Source organism: Zalophus californianus, chromosome 16, assembly GCF_009762305.2.
Source record: "Zalophus californianus isolate mZalCal1 chromosome 16, mZalCal1.pri.v2, whole genome shotgun sequence".
Taxonomy (NCBI): domain Eukaryota; kingdom Metazoa; phylum Chordata; class Mammalia; order Carnivora; family Otariidae; genus Zalophus; species Zalophus californianus.
The window spans coordinates 25,866,304-25,887,736 of NC_045610.1; the positions used below are offsets into that span (position 1 = coordinate 25,866,304).

The following is a 21,433-nucleotide window of genomic DNA, read 5'->3' on the forward strand; positions in this document are numbered from 1 at the left end:
CATGCTGAAGAGCAGCTCCCGCCTCTCCTTACCACATCATTCGTTCAGGAAATGTTTTTTGAGCACCAAGCTGTTTTCCAGGCCCTGTGGTTGGCATGAGGGAAACAGAGCTAAGGCCCAGAAGCAGCCCCCGAGGGGCTCTGCCCCCGGGTGGGGACACACACGTGAACAGATGGTGCAGAGTGTTAGAGGGCCTGGGGCAGGAGTAAGGATGGAGCCCAGTGGGGCCTGGCCAGCGCTGCTGGGGCAACAAGACAGGCTCACAGAGGCGTGGACACCTGTGCTAACCTTTGGAAGATGAGTAGGTGTTCTGGGGGCCAGGGGAGCCTGGGAAGGGCTTTTCAGTCAAAGGGAATGGCATAAGCACAGACCCCCGGAGGGCCTGAGGCAACCTGGAGAGATCCCAAAACTGCACAAGGGCATTTTACTTTGGTTCTTCAAATTCAATAACGTGCCATTAGTGAGGTGGGGTCTTGGGGGCCCGTCGTGAAAGGCCATATTGTAATGCTGACTTTAGATCTGATGCTGAGGACTCGAGGAGCGATGAAGGCTTTTAAGCAGAGGAAAAGCAAGACGAGGTTTGTGTCGCAGATGAGCCACTCTGGTTTGCTATGGCGGGTTGGAGAGGGGGTGCCGGGGGGTCGGGAGACTGGTAGGGAGTTCTTGAAATCATCTAGGTGGGAATCAAAGGCCTAAGTGGGCGTGGGGGGGGTTGGTGGGAGAGTCTGCCCACTCACGTCTTACCCAGGCCTGATTGGTGAAGAGAAAATAGGAGCCCGGCCGGTCAGGCCATACCTGGCCCCCAAGAGCAGCAAGTTCCTTTGGCCACTGTCCCTGCGCTGTCACATGATGGGATGAGGTGCGTCCACTCAGACTTACGGAGTGGGGCCACTGAGACTGCTGAGGGGGTTGCCCTGGGCCTGTGCCAAGGGGCAGCGGGGGTGCTGTGCTTGGTTCTGGGCTCCAGTCTCCTCCGCCTCCTTGGCAGCGTGGATGTGTCGGCACTCTGCATCAAGAACTCTGGGCCTGTCCCCCAGCTCTGGAAAGGGGCCAGCCTCTCCCATTCTAGTGGCCTTTCCTGCTCCTTCATCTGGGGCTTTCTTGCTTGGACCTGGTGTCCAGATCCTGAGGAAGCCCCTGCTTTCCTTGCTCCTGCCAGTGCGCCTCTCTCCTGCCCTCCTGGCCCTGCTGTCAGCGCCCCCTAGTGCCAGGACGGCTGTGCATGAGGGCAAGGGTCTCGGAAATCAAACGGGGCCTCCGGGATCCCACACACTCCTTGGCTTGCTTGTGGGCAAAGAAAGGAACGAAGGAAGATTTCTTGGAGTCTGACACTTCCATGTAGAAATCCCAGGGTCTGTTCTTTGCTTTCCCATCTTCTCCCTCTCTTGGCACAGGGTCTGTACTCCCAAATTAGGGTGAGACCAGAGAACGAGCAGGGAAGACAGAGCTCATGCGGTAGCCACCTGCCTTGTTTTCTGTCCATAATCTAGATAACTCTTGACATATCCAGGGTCTCTGGCCCAACAGGGAAGCCAGTGCCTCTTGGAGATTGAGACCATCATCGGGCCATAGCCTGTGTCCACAGCCTCCTCCTTCCACTGCCCCCTATCTACTGAGAGGTTCCAGTGTCGAGGTTCCAGATGTGGCTGGTGCGCCTGAAGGCCCCTCACTCCTGGGTCCAGGCGCCTGCTCTGAAGTAGGGCAGCACAGATTCTCCCATCCCATTCTGTGGCTGCTACAGCTGGGCAGCTTCTGTGCTTTGGGGGTGGCCTGTAGGGAGTGGGAGTCAGTGGTTAGTTCCTGGCTGGCTGCTGATGGCCAGACCAAGAGTGAAGGCCATGACTCTTTCCCTAATCAAAGCTAGCTGTGCTGCATGCATATGGTGGCAGGGTGCCTGGGAGCGGGTGCAGGCTGGAGATAGAGGGCTCAAGCCAGACCAGACAAGTATAACATTCAAGCACACTTTGCTGTTTCAAGTTTGCTTTGAGGTCCTGAGCTCCTGAGGGGGACAGGCAAGACCCTCTCAGTCCCAGGCAAGCGCACCTTGGAGAAGGAGAAATTGCAGATCACCACATCTTGGCTTGGGGTACGCTCCCAGAGTCTTCCCGGGGATGTGTGTGCCCACATCTCAGAGCTCACTCTGAGGGACTGAAAGGGGATAGGAACTAGCCACTTGCAAAAAGCCAAATAGTAATTCCTTCTTCCTTGTATCCAGCATGCAAGGAAGTCTATTCCCAACCCACCTGCCCCAGTACCTATCATAGGTCAAGAGATTGGGGATGGGGGGGGCCAGTTAAGGTGCCCACAACTGAATGAGATAGGACCAGTTGCTGTATCCAAGATGGCAGCATGGCTGTGGGAGGGCCAGGGAAGGAGCGGCAGAGGGGATGGGAGCCTCCCCACCTGCTTCCCAGGGCAACTCTGCATTCCGAGGGGCCCCCAGGACACTTGGGGGCTAAAAGGGAGAAAGGAGGCACTACAGGCAAGCAGGGACCTTCTCTCCGTTGGAATAGGCCCTTCTCTCCATTGGAATAGGCCCTTCTCCAACCAGGCATTCCCTCCTGCAGGGAAACAGGATACTTTCCAGGAGGTGCCAGAGATGAGTGGTGGCCTGGCCAGCAGGCCGACTGTATGGGTCAGAATGAGTGAGCAAGTGAGTTGCTAAGCCAGGGTGGAAGCTCCGGGGAGCAGGCAGGGCCAGGGAGGAGAGGCAGGGACAGATCAGGCAGGGAAGCTGCAGTCCTCGCTGTGTTCGGGCTTTTCTCCTGCCTGCCTGACCTGTAGATCCAGGACCGGAGCCACTTCCGGAATCGGGGAGCATGCTGGCTGAGCATGAGTATGTGTGCAGGTGTGGGCACGTGTCCCATGTTATGGCAGTGTGGTCCAGACCAATCAGCAGGGCGGCCAGACTTCTGGCCTAAAGGGGTTCCCACAACGAGGGAAAGACTGGCCTAAAACTGGACTCTGCCAGCCAAGGGAGCTTCTCCCTCCTTCGGCTGACCTCCCTGTGACCGGAGCTGCTGCCTGGCCCATCTGGGGAGCAGGTAGGGATCCCCCCTGTGGAAGGTGCCTCCAGGCAGACAGCCCGGCCCAGGGTGTGCCTCACTCCCCCAGACCCCGCTCTGACCAGGCCTGGTCCTGTCCTCTGTCTTACAGAACTACAGCGAGAGGGAAGCATCGAGACACTGAGTAACAGCTCAGGTTCTACCAGCGGCAGCATCCCAAGAAACTTCGATGGCTACCGATCTCCACTGCCCACCAATGAGAGTCAGCCCCTCAGCCTCTTCCCTACCGGCTTCCCGTAGTACCAGCAACCTGCTTCTGACTGGCTGGCCCTCTCACCTGCTGGAGGGCGGGGGAGAAGCCCCCCTCTTGGTCCTACCCTTCAGTCTCTGCTCCTCTTTCACCAACCACCTTCCCCAAGCTTAGTGACAACAGCCACCCACCTTCCCCCGAATGGAGAAGAGCCCCTTCTCCCAAGCACCTTGGCGCACTCTGACCTCTGTCCCCCATCAGCGGGGCCGTGGCTGAAGGAGACTGCAGAAGCTCTGTCCCCTCCTCCGTTTGCACATGATGTCCTGCATTGGATCCGCTTTTTGTATTTTCTAACCATACCCACGGGGGGCCTGGATAGGGGAGAGAGCGGATGGCCTGGCTGGGCGTTTTGACCCTGAGCGGACAGCTCCAGCCCACTCCTGGCTGTGAGATGCACTGCCCAGTTTCCCTTGGCCAACCTCCCTCTGGCATGAGGTAAAACTGAGGCCCAGAGTATTAGGGAAGGAAGGAGGAAGGAAGGAGAAGCCCCCCCTTCTCTTTTCTTTCCCCCCTTTGGCTCATGGGAAGGATTTGTCGTTCTTGTCTGTAAGCCCTTTCACCCTGGTCCTGTACTGTCCAGTGAAGGAAACCGTTGGTTATTAAGGCCCTGTCAAAAAGTGCACGTCTTGTCCAATAAATCACGCTATAATTGGTGTCCATCCCTGCGTTGCTGGGGTCAGGGTCCTCTCCAAGCCCCGAGCAGAGTCCTGTGGACCCGACCATGTGTCCCCAGCTCCCAGCACCCCCTGCCTCGACATGAGCAACTGATTGGAGGGTCAGTGAGGGGGGTGGGAAGGGGAAAGAGAATGTTTGCTCTGCAATCTGGGTAGGGCCGAATTTAAATTCATTCTCCAAACTTCTTGTGCGTTACCAGAGCCAGTGAGTTCGGGAGGCCCCACACAGGCCAGGGAGCCCCCCCCCCCCCACCGGCTGCAGCAGTCAGGACCAGACCGGTCCTTGACATGTTTTGGGGTGGGGGTGGGGGGTGCTGGGGGACGGAGAGCCTCCTGAGGATGCTAGCCTTATCTTTGGGGCAGGCACCTTGTAATTGCTTCTCTTTTCCAACTCAGAAGGAGGAAGGATGGTCAGGTGTAGGTAGGTCTCATGAATCCTGGCTGGAACCTTGGGTGACAGGTTCCTGATTTTGTTCTCCCACCCCCTTCCCCAATTCCAGACCTGACGTGGGAAGGCAGGAAGGAGATGGGAACAGGAGGAGCAAAAAGGGGTATCGAACAGGAAGGAGATTATGTGAGCCCCAGTCCCCCCTCTTCCCTGAGAACCCAGAGAGGCCTGGAGGATTAAAGGAAACCCAATGAGCCAGGTGTGGTTTGGGGTAAAGTTTAATGTAACAGCCTCGGGAAAGTTGAGTCACAAGCAGGGATTCCCATAGCGACCGACCAGCTGGAGCCAAAGTAGCTCCTGGGGTCTGTGCCCCCTTCACGTGCACCCCATGACACCTGAGAGGAGATTTCATCGTCAGTGCCCGCCACCCGGTCAGTTGGGCATATTGGGCAAAGCGGGACCTGAATCACAGTGGGCTCTGCAGGCTGAGTAGATGGCCTTACATAGATAGGGTGGCTGAAGCCAGTCCCCTCCTGTCCTGGGGCCTGCAATGGTAGTAGGTAAGGAATCACAGGCTGCAGAGAGCATGCTGGGAACATAAGCAGGTCTGGGCACGGCCCCCGGGGGCTGCCAGACTAGCAGCAGCTTTTCCCCATTTCGGCGGAGAATCAGAGACCTTGATGTGCCTGGCACAGCCCCGACCCCCCGCCAGACCAGTGTTTCCCTTCCAAAAGAGGTCAGGGAGAGGGGTGCTGCCAGGCTGCCCCGTGGCCTGGCTCCCTGGGGATGGGTCCGGAGCTCTAGGAAAGGTGAGCCCCTCTGCCTCCACGAGGGTTCGTGGTTGGGGAAAAGATGGAGAGCCGGCAGCTCTCTCCAACCATGCAGGGAACTGGCTGGGAGCTTAGAGTCAGGAGTCCTCCCTGGCTCAGCCCTTTCCCTCCAGGGGGTGCAAAACATCTGTGGCCTCCTCCAGTCAGGGAAAGTTGTGGGTGTAGGGCTGGACTTGCCGGCTGAGCTTGCAGGACAATCTGGTTATTCATCTGCTCACAGCCAGGGCAAGTCTTTTGAGTATGTGGGGGATGGGGGAGGATAAGAAAGGCCAGATAAGCTGGCCCCATGGCGGCTGCCACAGGGCTCGGGTTATCAGAGAGGCCTTGGGCCTGGCCCCTGGCTAATTGGGGAGGTTATGGACCCTGCCACAGCCTGTAATCAGCTGGAAGTGAGATCTAGGCCCCTGGGTGGGGGACCTTACTGCCCACTGGCCCTGGAGCAGCCAGCCTCCTATCCTCTAGAGATAACACCAAGGGCAATCTCCACCTCACCATCCCCCCGCCAGCAGCCCAGCCGACCTCCATGATGCCATCACCTAGGAGGCCATCAGAACATGCATCTAATTGTGGCCTGACCGAGTGACCTTGAGGAAGCCATGTGATCTCCCTGATTCTCACAGTGCTACCTGCTCAAAGGGCAAATTACCATGGACTTTCTCTCAATTTGATGGAGGAAAAAATATCTTCATGGTCTGTGAAGAGGCTGATGGGAGCTGGGGTGGCAGCTCAAGGAGGGAGGGCAGTGTCTGGGATTGATCTGAGAGAAGGCCCAGTGGTCCCAAGGCAAATCCAGGCACACAAGCGCTCTGTCCAACAGTAGTATGGGCTCTGGAAGCAAGCAGAGGCCAGGGCAGGCAGCTGCCAGTCTGGGGTTGGAAGTGGTTTCTCAAGGGCTGATTTTTGTGATTTGCACAGACCAGAGAATTTCTAAACTTTCTAGAAAGTACTTAAGAGAGTACTGCTTGGTCCTGATTTTGCAGATGAGAAGCTGGAGCCCCAGAGAAGGCCCGGGCCTTGCCCAAGGTTACAAAGTCCCACAGCTAATCTGACCTCGTTCTGCTTCTTGCTGCCTCGGCCCTGTTCCCTTCGAGGGCGGGATTCTGTGCTGACCTCCCTGTCCTGCGCCCCCACACAATCCAAGACTCTGATTCCACTCATCTCCATCCCCTACCCCTAAGAGCTTCCAGGCCCAGCCCCTGGCTGACGTTTGACGCTGCTCCCTGTCCCTTGGGAAGGCGGCCCCCTCCCGCAGACCTAGAGCCGGAAACTCTAGGGGCAAAGGGAGAGAGCGTCTTGTCTGTCTTGTATTCAAAGCAAGAGCCCAGCCTGACGGTGGGGCCCTGAAGTCTCAGTGTTGCTTTGCTGTGTAAGTCAAGACAGCAGTGACATTGCCAGCTGCTAAGGAGTGGAGACAGCCTTGCTCTCTTTTAAGGCCCCAAGGTCCCATCCCAGCCCTGCCACGGGTAGCTGTGTGGCCTTGGGTAAATTACTGCCCCTCTGGGCTTCAGGGTCCTCATCTGTAAAATAGGGGGAGAGGTGCATGTCCTGCCAAGAAGAGCAACCAGGCTGAAGCCAGCAGAGAGCAAGTTCCCGGTTAAACAGGCAAAAGGTTGGTTGGAGGCCCCGAGGCTGACCAGACAGGCCAGGTAGCTCTACCTCGGGAAAGGGAGGGCAGGTACGACCCAGCTGGAACCCTGATTGTGGGGTGCTGCCCCGGACGACGACGCTGCACCAGGAAATCCCAGGCCCGCTCCCTGGGAAAGCCTTTGGGAAAGCGAATCCAGATCCTGGCCAGCGCTCGCAGGCCAGCCCCGCCCCGCCCCTCCCTCTCAGGTGGGCTGGTCTTAGGGGTCCTTTAAGAGATTTGTCCCCCCCCAAAAAAGAGATTTGCCCCCCTCTCTCAAGTCCCGCAGCATCATGGCCTGCTCTCGGCGCCGTGATCCCAAGCACCCACACCCAACCCAACACACACAGCTGTGCACGTCCACACACTCGCAGGTTCACACACGTACACCTCACTTGGGCCGACCGCAGCTCCCAAGCAGACAGCGGCCACCAGCGGACTAAGACCCCAGAGCAGCTAATAGTCTGGAGCTCCCAGGGTTATAGGGTCCCCAAAACTCCGGGGAAGTCGTCCAAAGGCCGGAGGGAACGCACCCTGGGTTGCCGGCCGCCGCACCTCGCCCTCGGGTGTAAAGCGACCCCCCTTCAAAGGCCGGGTACGTCCAGTACCCGAGCGGCCAGGAGGGGCCTCGTCTTTCGCATTAGCTTGGAAGACTGGGGACTGGGCCACACGGGCCGTGTCTGCCCAGGCACTTCCCGGGACCTCACCGGGAAAAGTGTCCCCGCCGCCTTTCCTGGAGCAAGGCCGGGGCCACCACGCGGGCCGTGAAGAGGTCGCGCCTCCCGCTCTCCCCACGCCCCCCATCCCAGCCATTTGGCCCGACCCCGCACGAGGTAATTGGGTCGGGAGGGAGGCGTCGGGCGGGCGGCGACTCCAGAGAGACTGCGCGCCTGTCAGCCGCAATTTGTCTAAGTGGACGGGACAGGCCGGGCCGCTGCGGGCCGGGGTCATCGAGGCCGCGGCCCCCACCCCAGCCAGAGCCGGGACCGCGGGGGAGCCGGGCCCGGCCGCTAAACGGGGCTGGCTGGCGCCAAGACTCCGGGAGGCGCGGGTCCGGCCGGGAAGCGCGGGGCTGGGAAGCAACTCTGTGTCTTCCCCCGCCCCCCCCCCACACACACATACACAACGCGCCACGATGGGGACAGGCGCCCAGTGGCACCTCCACTTCTGGTCACACTCATAGGCCACACACGTCACCTGAGCTTAGCCCGGGCACAATCATATCCTTAGTACTCGTCTCACGACAGCGCCCCGTTACCCGACGCACGTCCCCTGTGCCACTGACCATATTATCCCTAAGCCATCCACGCGGGCGCACTCAGATCCACGCCCAGTCACACGGAGCAAAGACACCGGCGAGGCCCAACCCCGGGAAGGTCCCAACAGTGGCCTTGACCCCGCGAAATGTTACGCGGCCAAGGACGGACGGGCGGCCCAGCCAGGCTCGGGACCAAGGCACCACCTGGCCCAGGCCGCCACCCCCCCCCCCCCGCCCGATTTCCTTGTTGCGGGAATCGCGGAGCGTACTGAGGGCGCGCAACCACCCGCGGGAGGCCGGGAGGCCCGCGCCCGCGCGACGCCCGGACCCAGGACTGCCTGGGAGAGGGAGGGGCAGCTGAGCGCGCGTCCCCCGCCTGTCTGCGGGGCCCGGCCGATGCGAAGTGACAGGGGCCGGAGCTTTGTTGTGGAGCCTCGGCCGCCTGGCGCCAGCCGCCCCCGCCCGTGCCCTCCCCCCTCCAGCCCCCGGCGGCTTGCGAGGCGCCCCCCCGGGGCCTCTTAAAGAGACACGAACTCTCAGCCCCGGGACCCCCCTAGAGGCGCCTGTTCCCGGGAAGGGGAAGAGGGGTAGACCCAGGTGGGGGAGGGGCCGAGCAGGAGCTTGGGAGCCTCAAGGCGTCGCTCCGAGGCCTCCTGGGCCTGCCCTGCGTGGGTTTTCGAAGAGTCAAGGATATTCCTCGGTAGAGAGTTTGGCTGGGGGGTAGATTCAGAATCTTGAGAGCGCCTGTAGCAAGACCTCGGGTTGGTTGCGGGACGGAAAGGCAGGGCAGACGACAGGGGCCCGGCCGGAAAGAGCCTGTGGCCGCGGGAGGGCAAGTCGGTGACCCAGTGGCTGTGGCCAGGTGGGATCGTGGTCCCCAAATGCAGCCATGCACCGTCGCCGGGGTTTTTCGGCAAACAACCCGGGCCGGCGTGTTTCGAACTCTCCAGGCCTTGGACCCCTGGACCAGCTACGGACCTTTCCCAGGAAAATGTCCAAATTGCACACAGTTAGGTGTACACACATTCTTACGAGCACAAAAGTATGTGTACACGCACGACTTTGCACATGTATTCACGGATTCCCCGAGCCCGTCCCCGAATTCCTGGCTCAGGAACGCTGCCCTATTATCTGGTCACCTCACCGACTGCGCAAACCTGCCCACACACGTCCCTCCCTGAGGGGCCATATGCCGCCTAAATGGAGCCTGCAGGACTTTGTGCAAAGCTGCAACGGATCCTGCCCCTTCTGCGTAGACTGCGCAGCGCGGAGTCGAAGATTCGTTCTGGCCAGAGAGGAGCCACTCAGAGAGGAGCGACTCAGCCACGAGCAGGGTCGTGAAGAGAAACTCTGTGGGGGCGGCGCTCGTTCGCGAGCCGGGTAAGGGAGTTGCGAGGGCTCCGGGACTGGCTTGGAAAAGTAGAAAAAAAAGGTCGCGGAGGTCAAACCGCTCTGGCCGGTCCCTAATCCGCACTGCTCCAAGCCATCAGGCTTTACATGCCAGGTCCAAGTGTGCAGCGACAAGGTGCCCTGTGACTGGGAGTGCGCAATGGATGGGCAGTGTTGCCTGGGTCACTGTTGGGTGTGGGCTGTACATGCCTACCACGCGGGCACAGGGCCCTCGCCTGCCGAACTCGCCCGCACTTATATAGGTTGTGCGGGCAGGAGTGTCACCCATGTGTAGTATGTGGTCCTTCTTGTCCTTTAGAACACGACTACCAGGAATCTGTCTGAGTGTCAGCGCCCGGGCCCGATTCAAGGCAGGTGTGTGGCCTCTTCACTCCCTGAGCGCACTCCTTAAATTGAGGCTCACGCCGTGCACAGTGGGCACCACCGTACTGGGCAACACACACACACACACACACACACACACACACACACACACACACACCATGGGGCGGGAGGAAATAGTGGGTCTTCTGAAGAACGAAGACTGGAGTGGGGGCGAGTGGATTCAACCACAGGTGCGCGCAGACCCTCCGACCCCCACACTCGTTGCTTCGAACTACTGAACTTGGGAGACCTACGCTTCGGAGAGACGGAAACAGACTCTAAGAACGTGGCGGAAAGCAGAGAGACGATGCCGCTGTTTAGGATGAGGGAGACCTGGGTCTCCGGTACCGGATGCGGCGAAAATTCGTTGGGTCGCGGGTCAAGAATCTGGGAACCGGGATCAGCCCGCGCCGTGCCTCCCTGTGCTCGGCGGATGCGCTCACCTTCCTAGCCCCGAGGACCGGCTCTCCGGGTCGTCGGAGGGCTCAGGACTGGATCCGGTACGCAGACAGATACTGGGCTGAGTTCAGGGCTTGCCGGGAACTCCACGTTCCTCCCGAGTCTTCCTGTGAGGGGGAGGCGCGGGCTAGGGGGTACCCGCGTTTCCCGAGTGCAAGGCCGCGTCCCACTCCCGCCCACGCCGGCCCCACCGGGGTTCTACCACCGCTCCACTCACCGGCTCCCGCCACCTGGGTTCGGCTCCAGAACCTCGGCCGCCCGCGCCTCCCGACTCGCCCGCCCACCGGCCTCTCTTTCCAGCCCCCGCCGGAGTGCAGGGGCCCCGGGCGGCGCCGCAGCGGAGAGCCGGGTCGGAGGCCAAGCTGGGGCGCGGGCCAGAGCGGCCGGGCCGCCGGGCGAGGGAGAAGGAGGGCGCCCCCTCTCCTCTCGGGGCCATGTCAATGCTTTGCACTTGGAGCCGGCGTGCGGCTGGGGGTCCTTCCCCAGGGCCCTGGGACCCGGGCGCCCCCCGCCTCAGGCCCTTTCGGCGGGTCGGGTCGCCCCGCCGCGCTTTCCCGTCCGGGCGCAGGCAGCGGCGGGCGCGGGCTGCGGGGTGGGGGCCGGGGCAGGGGGAGGGGTCTCGGGGCCCGCTGGCCCGTCATTGGTTAATATTTTATTCTGTTGACATGTTTTCTTACTGCTGAGGCTTCCGACACCTTCTCCCCGGGCCCCCCTCCCGGCCGGAGCTTGGCTTGAGCTGTCAAAACCCCGCCCCCGGAGACCCACAATTGGTCCAAAAAGCGTAAAATCAGCAATCAAGGGGGGCCTGGCTCGTTAGCGCAGGGGATCCGAGCAGGGCAGGACATGTGAGATAGTCACAGTTTTCCAGAGATCACGACAAGATCTAACCAGTCGCGCGTGGTCCCCGGCGCCGGAGCGGGCCAGCCCAGCCCAGCCCCGCGCAGAGCCCCCGCCACCCCCGCGCCCAGAGCCCCGCGCCCCTCGCCGTGCGCCGGACGCGGAGCCGGGAGAAGCCGCCGCTGCGCTTGCCACCCGGGTCGCCCTTCCTCCGCGCGCGCCGCCGCCCGGGCCGGGGGTCCGAGCCGCGCGCCCCCGGCCCCGGCCCCTGGGCGCCTGGGCCGGATGTCCCGATGAGAGAGCCGGCGCTGGCGGCCAGCGCCATGGCTTACCACCCGTTCCACGCGCCACGGCCGGCCGACTTCCCCATGTCCGCCTTCCTGGCGGCGGCGCAGCCCTCCTTCTTCCCGGCGCTCGCACTGCCGCCCGGCGCGCTGGCCAAGCCGCTGCCCGACCCGGGCCTGGCGGGGGCGGCGGCCGCGGCGGCCGCGGCGGCAGCAGCGGCCGAGGCGGGGCTGCACGTCTCGGCACTCGGCCCGCACCCGCCCGCCGCTCATCTGCGCTCGCTTAAGAGCCTGGAGCCTGAGGACGAGGTGGAGGACGACCCCAAGGTGACGCTGGAGGCCAAGGAGCTGTGGGACCAGTTCCACAAGCTGGGCACCGAGATGGTCATCACCAAGTCTGGGAGGTAGGGCGGCTGGCTGGCCGGCGGGCACGCAGGCGGGCGGGCGGGCTGGGGCACCCGACAGCACCGACCAGCGCCGAGCCCGCCGCTCGCGGCTCGCGGCTCCCGGCTCCGGCCCCGGCCCCGGCCCCGGCGCCACGCTTAGCTCCCACAGACATCCAAGTTGACTTTTCTCATTTGGCACCGAGCGAATTTTTTTAAAACTAAACCATCAAAATCTTCCGAATGAAATAAAACGAAAACACGCTCCTAAAGAATAGTCCCAACCTTTCTGAGTCCCAAAGCCGAGGAGGCCCCGCGGCTCGGCCCGGGCGGGTCTCCGAGATCTCGGCTGCGGCTCCTCAGCCCTGCCGCCTCGCTCTCCTGCCTCCGGGTCTGGCTCTCAGAGCTCCAGGGAGGTGCAGCATCTCCCGGACTGTCCTCTGACCCTGGAGCCCAGAATGAGACTCGCACCACGCTAGGCCCAGGCAGGCCAGCTGATTCCAGCCCGCCATTCCGTTCCGGCAGTAAGCCCCGAGCGGGCCCGGCTGCCGCCTGACCTGGGCTGGGAGCCTTGTCCCGGCCCACGTAGCGAGGAACTCCCAGCTCACACACGGCTCCAGGCCTTAAAGCCAGAAGGAAATCACAGTCCCCAGCCCTCCACCTTTCGACTCAGCCACCCAGATTCCAGGCCTCAGGTTCACCCTCTTCCCCCAAAACTTAAGGTTCTTGTTCGGCTGTAACCCAGTTCCCCAAGCAAACATCTTCTGGTTTTATTTTTGGGAGTTTCAGTCCCCGTGGGCATATCCCCTGAATGAATTTTGGGGAGATTCAAAAGAAGCAGGTGTATTTCTAGAGGGGGCCTGGATTTCTTTTCTGGACATGGCTTTCATCTCAGATGAGGGAGAAAGACAGTCACCAGACCTGAGGATAGGGCCGATGGGAAACCCTATAGTAAGAGAGGGTTTGACAAGCGGAAATGGGATCCCCCAGGAATAACAACCACAGGAGGGGTCTCCCAGGCATTGAGATGGGGGCAGAGGACAGCAGGGAAACACAGATGGGGAAGCTCCTGGCAGTGGTGCGTGCCCGGGGGAGTGGGGCCCTCAGACATAAAACCGGGTTCCATGGAGTCTTCCCCTTCACCTTTCCCGCAGGAGGATGTTTCCCCCCTTCAAGGTGCGAGTCAGCGGCCTGGACAAGAAGGCCAAATACATCCTGCTCATGGACATTGTAGCCGCTGACGATTGCCGGTATAAATTCCATAACTCGCGCTGGATGGTGGCGGGCAAGGCCGACCCTGAGATGCCCAAACGCATGTACATCCACCCGGACAGCCCGGCCACGGGAGAGCAGTGGATGGCCAAGCCTGTGGCTTTCCACAAGCTGAAACTGACCAACAACATCTCCGACAAGCATGGCTTCGTGAGTGCTGGGCGAGCGCAGGGAAGGGGGTCGGAAACTGTGCATCCGGTGCCGCAGGGGGTGGGGGCGGGAGAGCAGGCGGCCGGATTCCCCTCCGGGGAGCGCTGGCCGAACCCTCGGAGTGCCCCTGCTCGGGTCACTGCCCTGTGGCCTGTGCTGGCTGAGCCTGGGCCCACAGGGCTCCGCAGGCCTGGGGAATGAAGGGGTTGTGGGGCGGTAAGCTCCAGGCTGCTCATAATCTCGGCTGGGGTCAGGCCTGCCAAAGCTCTTCCTAGAGCCCAGCGGGAGGCAGGTGCGACCGGGACTCATTTGTGCAGCCTCTGGTCTTTAACTGCTGAGCTTGGAAGTCCTGCCCCCGACCTCAGCTTTTCCTCGCCCTTCCCCTTGACCCCTGTCCCCATTTCCCCCAAACTAGGAGATTCGAAAGTCAAACCAGCCCCCTTCACATCCTAAGACTCCTTTCCCTCCTCCCACAGGCAGATGCCCCACCAGGAGGAGGGAGTTTGGGGGTTCTCTCCGTTTCTGCCTGAGCCAGGCCCCCAGTGAATGGGAGGGGGGAGTTGATGGGGCAAAAGGGACTGCCCATTCAGAGTTAGGGAAGTCGTTGAGCCCCTGGAAGGTCCACATCTTCTCTCCGTGGAGTTACTAGGGGCTTAGCAATGAGCCCAGGAAGAGAGGTTAAGAGTGGAGTTTTATGGGGTTTTTATTTTGTTTTATTTGTTTTCAACTGGCGTAATTTTTTTAAGTGGAGAAAGAGAAACTGCGATAAAGAAAACTGAGAAAAAAAATAGAAGAAAAAGAAATATAGGCAAGAAAGGGGGCAAAGAAGACAGGAGAAAATCACAGAGGAGGGGGTGCAGGAGGCAGACGAAGAAAGAGACAGAGACTTGCAAAGAGGTTGGGTCCCCAGGGAGTAGAAGTGCTAGGGCCAAAGGCTGGGGGCTTCCAGCTGACCCGCGCCCTCCCCACAGACGATCCTGAACTCCATGCACAAGTACCAACCGCGCTTCCACATCGTGAGAGCCAACGACATCCTGAAGCTGCCCTACAGCACCTTCCGCACCTACGTGTTCCCGGAGACCGACTTCATTGCGGTCACTGCCTACCAGAACGACAAGGTGCGCTGGGTGGGCAGCGGGCCCAGGCCCTGCCCCGGCGCCCCCTTACACCTGCAGGCTCCAACCCTTCACTCACACCTGCCCCAAGCCCCCAGGACCCACCCTGCACCCTCACAGCTCACTCCCCAGCACCAAGTCTTGCATTGGTAAACGCAGCACCCACCGAAATCCCCCAGGCTCCCTCCCAAGTCGGTGACACGTACACACAGGCTCCCCGGGAGCCCAAACAGCTGGGCGCTCGCTGGGGTGGGGATGTTTACTTAGCAATTAGCAGAGACTCCGGGACCGCACTGACTTTTTTACATTTTATTCGTTTATTTCTTGGCTCAGGGATGGGAATTTAAATGAAGAGAGGGAGCCTGAGGCAATCTGCCCTGGTTTCCCGGCCGCTGGGAAACCAGCGATAGGAACCTAGGGCCAAGTTTTCGCTCTCCCAGGGGGTGCCAGAGGGCGGGACAGGTGACACAGCTTCCCAAAGCACCCCCCCATCCGTCCAGGCCCCCAACCCCTTGGGAGGTGTTTAGAGACTTTTCCTTTAAGTTAAAGGGCTTTTTCTTCTTGCTGCCTTTCTACGCTCTCTCTCTAGAGGGGCAGAGAAGCACTCCCTCTGGGCCTGTGCCCGTGTGTTCCCCTCTCCAGAGAGTGTCCAAGGGCCCTACCCGTCATTCTTTTTGTCTTTGTGAAACGATGTGTATGTGGGTATGCGGGCAACCTTTTGGGCGCCTTGGATACGTGTGGAGGTGTGCGGATTCGTTTGGTTCTGTGGGCACTTGTTTGTTTTGCCTGTGTGTGCTTGCGTGTGCGCGGGCCCGTGAGTGTGATCTGTGCCTGTGGTGTGGACTTGCGTGTGCTCTGCTGTCCCTGTGCGCGCCTGCTCGGATGCCCCGTTTGTTTAACTTGAGTGACGAAGTGGCCCTGGGTGCATGCTTGGGCAGATCTCGGCTCTACGCACGGCTTTGGGCTTGGGTGTACAAGATAAGAGAATATGCCTCGAACAATGTTTTTGGAGGAGAGACCACCGTGGCTTCCCGCGAGGCCGGCCGGCCGGCCTCACCTCGTCCTCCGGCTGGGAGCGTCCTATCCTAGGCGGGCGGGTACCAAGCGGACCTTCGCGGGGCTCTCCTCTGGGCCGGCCTCCTCTGACCTCGGGGTGCCCCAGGCCAGGCTGGAGGAGCCGCTTTCTGACCTGGCGCCGCCCCCTCCGTCCCTCCCGCAGATCACGCAGCTGAAGATCGACAACAACCCGTTTGCCAAGGGCTTCCGGGACACCGGGAATGGCCGGCGGGAGAAAAGGTGAGGGGTGAGCCATACGGCTTCACGGAGAGTGCCCGAGCGAGCAGGACGCGGGGCTGTGTGCGCGCGCCTCTGACCCGCTCCCTCCGCTCATCCCCAGGAAGCAGCTGACGCTGCCGTCTCTGCGGCTGTACGAGGAACACTGCAAGCCCGAGCGCGACGGCGCGGAGTCGGACGCCTCGTCTTGCGAACCTGCCCCCGCGCGGGAACCGCCACCCTCCCCGGGGTCAGCGCCTAGTCCCCTGCGCCTGCATCGGACCCGAGGTGAGGGTCGGGTGGTCGGACGGGGGTGGAGGTGGGGGGTGGTGGAGGGGAGGGCCTCCTCAAGGCGCCGGGCTGGCTCTTTTCAGCGTCGGGTAACCGGGTAACCGTCAGCAGTGTGTCTGGCACGGGGCATCCGACCCAGGCCTTCCCTGGTAGGGGCGGTCCCCGGTAGCTAGAAGATCTGGCTGGACTCCGAGCCAGGCCCCGGGCGCTGTGTGACTCTGGCAGTGAGTTTCCTTTACACGGCTCCGTTTCTCCAGCTGTAAATACGGGGCCTGAGATTAGGTGACCTGCAGCAGCCCCCTGCCCGACGAGGATCTAGAAACTTCGGAACGCGCCTTCCCCGAGAGCGGGCCTTTCCCAGTCTCTCCGACCCGGCCCAGACGCCGGGGGAGGCCTCGCGTCTGTCTCTTCCCGGGCCCCTGTGACCTCGCGCGTCCTCTTCCCCCCGCAGCCGAGGAGAAGTCGTGCGCCGCGGACAGCGACCCAGAGCCGGAGAGGCTGAGCGAGGAGCGCGCGGGGCCGGCGTTAGGCCGCAGCCCGGCTCTGGACAGCGGCAGCCCCCCTCGCTTGACCGACCCTGAGCGCGCCCGGGAGCGGCGCAGCCCGGAGAGGGGCAAGGAGCCGGCCGAGAGCGGCGGGGACGGCCCGTTCGGCCTGCGGAGCCTAGAGAAGGAGCGCGCCGAAGCGAGGCGGAAGGACGACGGGCGCAAGGAGGCGGGCGAGGGCAAGGAGCCCGGCCTGGCGCCGCGGCGGTGCAGACGGACAGAGGACAGCCGGCCTGGCCTGCACGGGCAGCAGTTCTTCGCCGCTGGGGGCCGGCCAGCCGCTCTTCTTGCACCCGGGACAGTTCGCCATGGGCCCCGGAGCCTTCTCCGCCATGGGCATGGGTCACCTGCTGGCCTCGGTGGCGGGCGGCGGCGGCAGTGGTGGAGGAGGCGGGCCAGGGGCTGCCACCGGGCTGGACGCAGGCGGGCTGGGTCCCGCGGCCAGCGCCGCAAGCACCGCTGCGCCTTTCCCTTTCCACCTCTCCCAGCATATGCTGGCATCTCAGGTAAGGCCTGTGATCTGGAGGGAGAAAGAGCGAGGGGGGCATAGGGCCCGAGGGTGCCACGGGGGCTCTGAGCTTCCCGCGGGCAATGACTCTGTCCTGGGGAGACGCGATGGACACTCTCCAGGACACCTAGATGCAGCGAGACTAAGACTGTAGGTCTAGGGTCTGGTCAGAGCACTGTTTCTGACTCGTGTGTGACTCTGGACAAGTCCCTGACCCTCTTTGGGGGTCCCTTCCCTATGCCTCCAGCACCCAGTGGCACCCATTAGACTCTTCCTCTGACAGACTGGATCTGCCTCTGGCTTTTGTGAAGTCCACTTTCCTGGCCTCAGGACACTTCTCTTGGAAACAAAAACTCTTGGTTCACTGTCAGTCCCTGAAAGGCTTAGATGCCTGGAAAAAGGGAGTAGGAAAATTTGCAATATTTTCTGGACAATCGACTGCCACAATGACCCACCTCTCAGATACTTCTGGCGCTTTCAGGCCCTCCAGGAAGTCCTCTGACCTGACAAAGAACAGGACTGTTCCTTCCCCCTGACCTTGGGTCCCCAACTCCTCCAGCCACACATCTCAGGGAAGAGGGGCTCAGTTCCCCAGGCCAGGCTTAAATTCTGACTCCCAGGGGAGACTTTATGAAACTGGCCAGCAGCAAAATACGGAGATCCAATGGGGAGAGCGGCCTCTTTGGTTGCTTGGGTGGAATATTCCCTGTGGAAAGATTTGGAATCTCTACATTCACTTTCTTCCCTCTGAGGTTTCTGGCAAATTGAACCCTTGAGATCTTATCTTAAGGGAAGGAAAATAGGAGTTCAGGTCTGGGAAGGCTCCTTTGGTTCAGAAGCAGATACTTTTGAAGTGGGGGAGGGGGTTCTGAAATGGGTTTTTCAGTGTCAGGGATGTGTCGAGTGAGTGAAGCACTCACATCACGTGTATCTGTGGCTCTGAGATGGCAAGGAACCCTCTGGAAAATGGAGCTCAGGGCTGGAGGTTTAGTCTGCATCCTTGATTCTGTGTGTATGCGAATGCCTCCTCCCCAGCATGGGTCATGGGGAAGTCAGGGCTTCTAGATACAGCCTGGGCAACAGGTGCAAGACCAGGTTGAGAGTACCTGGCACTCAGGAGGCATCACTTGGTATCCTGCTAGTGGTCAAGTTCCTGTGCCAGGGTAGCCTGGCCCTGGCCATTAGGTAGAGCCAGCTTTGGGGGGATCTGAAGCCTCCCTCCTTCCTCCCCACCTGAGATGCCAGGACTGAAAGCCCACTAGGGCTTGACCTTCTCGGGAAGGATATTTTCTCATTCCTGACTAAGCTACTTCTTTCCTTCTCCCTGCCTGAGCCAGGCCTGAGTCTCCCTGGAAGCCAGCACAGTCAGCTCCCTGCACTCCTCCCCATACCTTCATACTCTGGGGAGTGAGCCATTATCTCAAAGGTCAGATAATCCAAAAGTCGGGCCTCACGGACTCAGACGGTGTTTGTCCAGGGTTTCCTGGCTATTACTGTGCTCTCCACAGGCAGACTTTGCATTCCTTCCTCAGCTGCCACTGAGGTGCCACCAGGAGTTCTCTGTAGAATATCCAGGCCAGTTTATAAACGGATTGGCATTATGCCCTTCTCCTGGCCCAGGCAGGAGATCCCTGAGCAGGCAGGCAGGTAAAAGGAGAATTTATAGAGCTCCTCCCCTCCCTTGCCGCACTTCCTCAGTCCTTTGGGGGGACCTGCAGAAAGCAGGGCTGGGGAGGACACTGTTCTAAGTGAGCAGAACCTCCCAAGACAGCCAAAGCTGCCTGCTTGCCACCTGGCTCTGTGCCTGCCCAGTTTCCTCGCTCTAGGCCTTTGCCCATGCTAGTTCAGCCACCTGGCATGTCTTTCCCTCACTTGTACTGTAATACCTGGCACAGAGCTTGATGGCGCCAGACCTCTGCCTCATCACCCGAAGTGGGCTCCCTTCTAACGGGGTTTGGCTGCAGCATACTGGCTCATGCCTACCTGTGCTGCTTGGGGTTAGTTCCGGGAGCTCTGGGCTTATATTCCTAGAACTGTCGGGTGCTGGTAGCGCCACCCCCCAGCCCCCAGCTTCCCCTCAGAACACCTCAGGCAGGATGCCTAACCCTTGTCTTGTTCTGTTTCTTCCAGGGAATCCCAATGCCCACTTTCGGAGGCCTCTTCCCCTACCCCTACACGTACATGGCAGCCGCTGCGGCCGCGGCCTCTGCTCTGCCAGCAACCAGTGCTGCGGCCGCTGCCGCCGCCGCCGCAGGCTCCCTGTCCCGGAGCCACTTTCTGGGCAGTGCCCGGCCCCGCCTGCGTTTCAGCCCCTACCAGATCCCGGTAACGCTCCCGCCTGGCGCGAGCCTCCTCACCACTGGGCTGGCGGCTGAGGGCTCCAAGGCTGCCGGCGGCAACAGCCGGGAGCCCAGCCCGCTGCCGGAGCTGGCTCTCCGCAAGGTTGGGGCCCCTTCCCGGGGTGCCCTGTCACCCAGCGGCTCAGCCAAAGAGGCGGCCAGTGAACTGCAGAGCATCCAGAGACTGGTGAGTGGGCTGGAGAGCCAGCGAGCCCTCTCCCCCGGCAGGGAGTCGCCCAAGTGAGGGGGCTGCCCAGCGGCTCCGCTGCCACGCAGACCTCCCGGGCTGCCTGCCCCTGCTGCTTGGCACGTGTACAGCACAGAATGGGTATTTATTTACATAAAGGAGCAAAAGCGGGCTGCAGCAGCCGGAACAGAGGCCCGCCCGACCAGCCAGCCGGGGCCTGGGACATTTCCCTGGGCCTCACAAGGAACCCGGCTGCCGGGAACGCAGTCGCTTAGGAGCCATCGGTCATGGTCCAGATCTGCTCCAGTGGCAAGGTGGCATTGGCCAGGGGCCCCTCTGGGTCCTCCGGCGCTGTGGGCAGGCCTCATTGCCCCGCCCAGCGGTCTCTTCCAGAGCCAGAAGGTGCAGGAGTCAGGGATGGGAGCCTCGGAGAGAAGCCCAGAGCCCCTAGCCTTGGGCCTGGACCGCTTGAGAATCTGCAGTGAGGGATGCTGGGCTCAGTGAAGACTGAAGTCAGTGTAGACTTGAGCTGGGAGGGACCTGTTCTTTTAGTCCTCCCACTTCTTCCCCCAAAAAGACAGGCTCCCCTCCCACCCCTGGGTCAGCGGAGGGAGTGGCACTTCTGCCTTGAGTCCCCAGGGAAAAAAAAAAAAAGATATTTATGAAATAAATGGTAATTTGTGTAAATAAGCTTTAAGGTTCCCAGAATATGCAAATTGGTATTAATTTATTCAAAGGTGTACATTGCTGTGTACATAATATCTAGAGATTAATTCATAGCATTTAAAATTTCATTTTACATGAGCATCTATATTGTACAGGGCTGAGGGGGGGGTCCTTGGCTGCGGGAGAAGCCCCGACCCCCGGAGGAACTCCCACCCCCCAGCCCCTCGGCCCCTCCGCCCGGGCTTTGCTCGCCCGGCCCGCGGGCTCCACCTCAGGTTTTCACTTTTCGCTACGGAGCGAGACGAAAAGACAAAAACGCGAGAAAACAATAAAACGCTGCAATGCGAAGTGAACGGCGCTGTGCGCTCTGTGGGCCGCGTGGGGCAGGGGCGCAGCAAGCGCGTAAGGAGGGACTGGAGGCGGGAAAAAACGTTGGGCTCCCCCTGCTCGGCGGCAGCTGCACCCCGGGGGCGGCAGCGGGCTGGGGCGGCCGGCGGAGCTGCGAGGCCGGGCGGCGCCGGCGAGGGCCGCGGGCTGGGCGGGGAGGCGCCGAGCCGCTTCGAGCCCCCCTCGCGCTTCCCGCGCCCGCAGCCTCCCAGGCCAGGGGCCGGGCTCCCTCTGCTGGCCACTCGCCTCGGGCCGCCGCCCCAGCCCCTCCGCACCGGGGCTCCTGGCTCCCTCTCTGGGGCTCCAGAGTGGAAACGCATCCCCTTTCAGCGCCTCTGGGTAGGTGGAGCTGCCCTACTCCCTCTCTCCCTTCTGAGGAGCTTGGCCGTGGTGCACCCGATACCGCGGACCCTAGAATCCTTTTCCATCTCTCTGCCTTCCGAACCTCAAAAAGAAACAATTCTCGGGGCACCTGGCTGGCTCAGTCGGTAGAGCATGCGACTCTTGATCAGGAGGTCCAGAGTTCGGACCCCAAGGTGGGTGTAGAGATTACTTAGGAAAAAAAAAAAAGAAGAAGAAGAAAAAAACTTTTCTCCTTGTCAGGGTTGTTGACTGGAGTGGCAGAATCTAACCTGAGAGTTCTCCCGTGTAACTCATCTAGATCTCTCTTGGAGGTTTGGGGAGTGTGAGTCAATAGGCTACTACCTTTCCTGCCTCAATTTTCCCTGGTATAATAACGGGCTCAGCTGGGGTATCTCTAGGGTCCCACTGTGTTAGTCTCCATTAGGCACGTTCTTCACCCCCCCCTCACCCCCGGCCTACTTCTGCAAGGACAGCTGCCTCCCATCCTTTGAGCTCATCTCTGCTTCATCCAGC

The 21,433-nt window shown here is 61.1% G+C and overlaps 3 protein-coding genes across 4 annotated transcripts in view; 2 read left to right on the forward strand and 1 right to left on the reverse strand.

Annotated features, from left to right (window-relative positions):
• The window catches only part of BCAS3 (BCAS3 microtubule associated cell migration factor), a 598,955-nt gene extending 594,987 nt beyond the window's left edge, over positions 1-3,968 (forward strand). The window contains 1 exon segment of the mRNA XM_027625284.2: positions 3,157-3,968. Coding sequence (XP_027481085.2) covers positions 3,157-3,305 — 149 coding nt within the window. The 3' untranslated portion in view covers positions 3,306-3,968.
• Positions 627-11,444, reverse strand: LOC113939359 (translation initiation factor IF-2-like). Of its 2 annotated transcripts, none has more exons than XM_027625296.2 (2): positions 10,539-11,444; positions 627-1,770 (listed from the first exon to the last, which is right to left on the reverse strand). In XM_027625296.2, exons 1-2 carry the CDS (start codon positions 10,755-10,757, stop codon positions 1,606-1,608), a joined length of 384 nt encoding a protein of 127 aa, XP_027481097.1. In that variant the 5' UTR covers positions 10,758-11,444; the 3' UTR covers positions 627-1,605. The 2 variants fall into 2 exon arrangements, with proteins under 2 accessions (XP_027481097.1, XP_027481099.1); XM_027625298.2 differs by lacking the exon at positions 627-1,770 and adding an exon at positions 9,934-10,428.
• Positions 11,445-11,451: 7 nt separating this feature from the next.
• TBX2 (T-box transcription factor 2) lies at positions 11,452-20,523 on the forward strand. Its single transcript, XM_027625295.2, is given in 8 exon segments — positions 11,452-11,846; positions 12,980-13,247; positions 14,219-14,365; positions 15,582-15,658; positions 15,759-15,922; positions 16,377-16,728; positions 16,730-16,976; positions 19,109-20,523. Coding segments are annotated over 8 exon segments (2,103 nt in total). The 3' UTR covers positions 19,562-20,523.
• Positions 20,524-21,433: the final 910 nt, after the last annotated feature.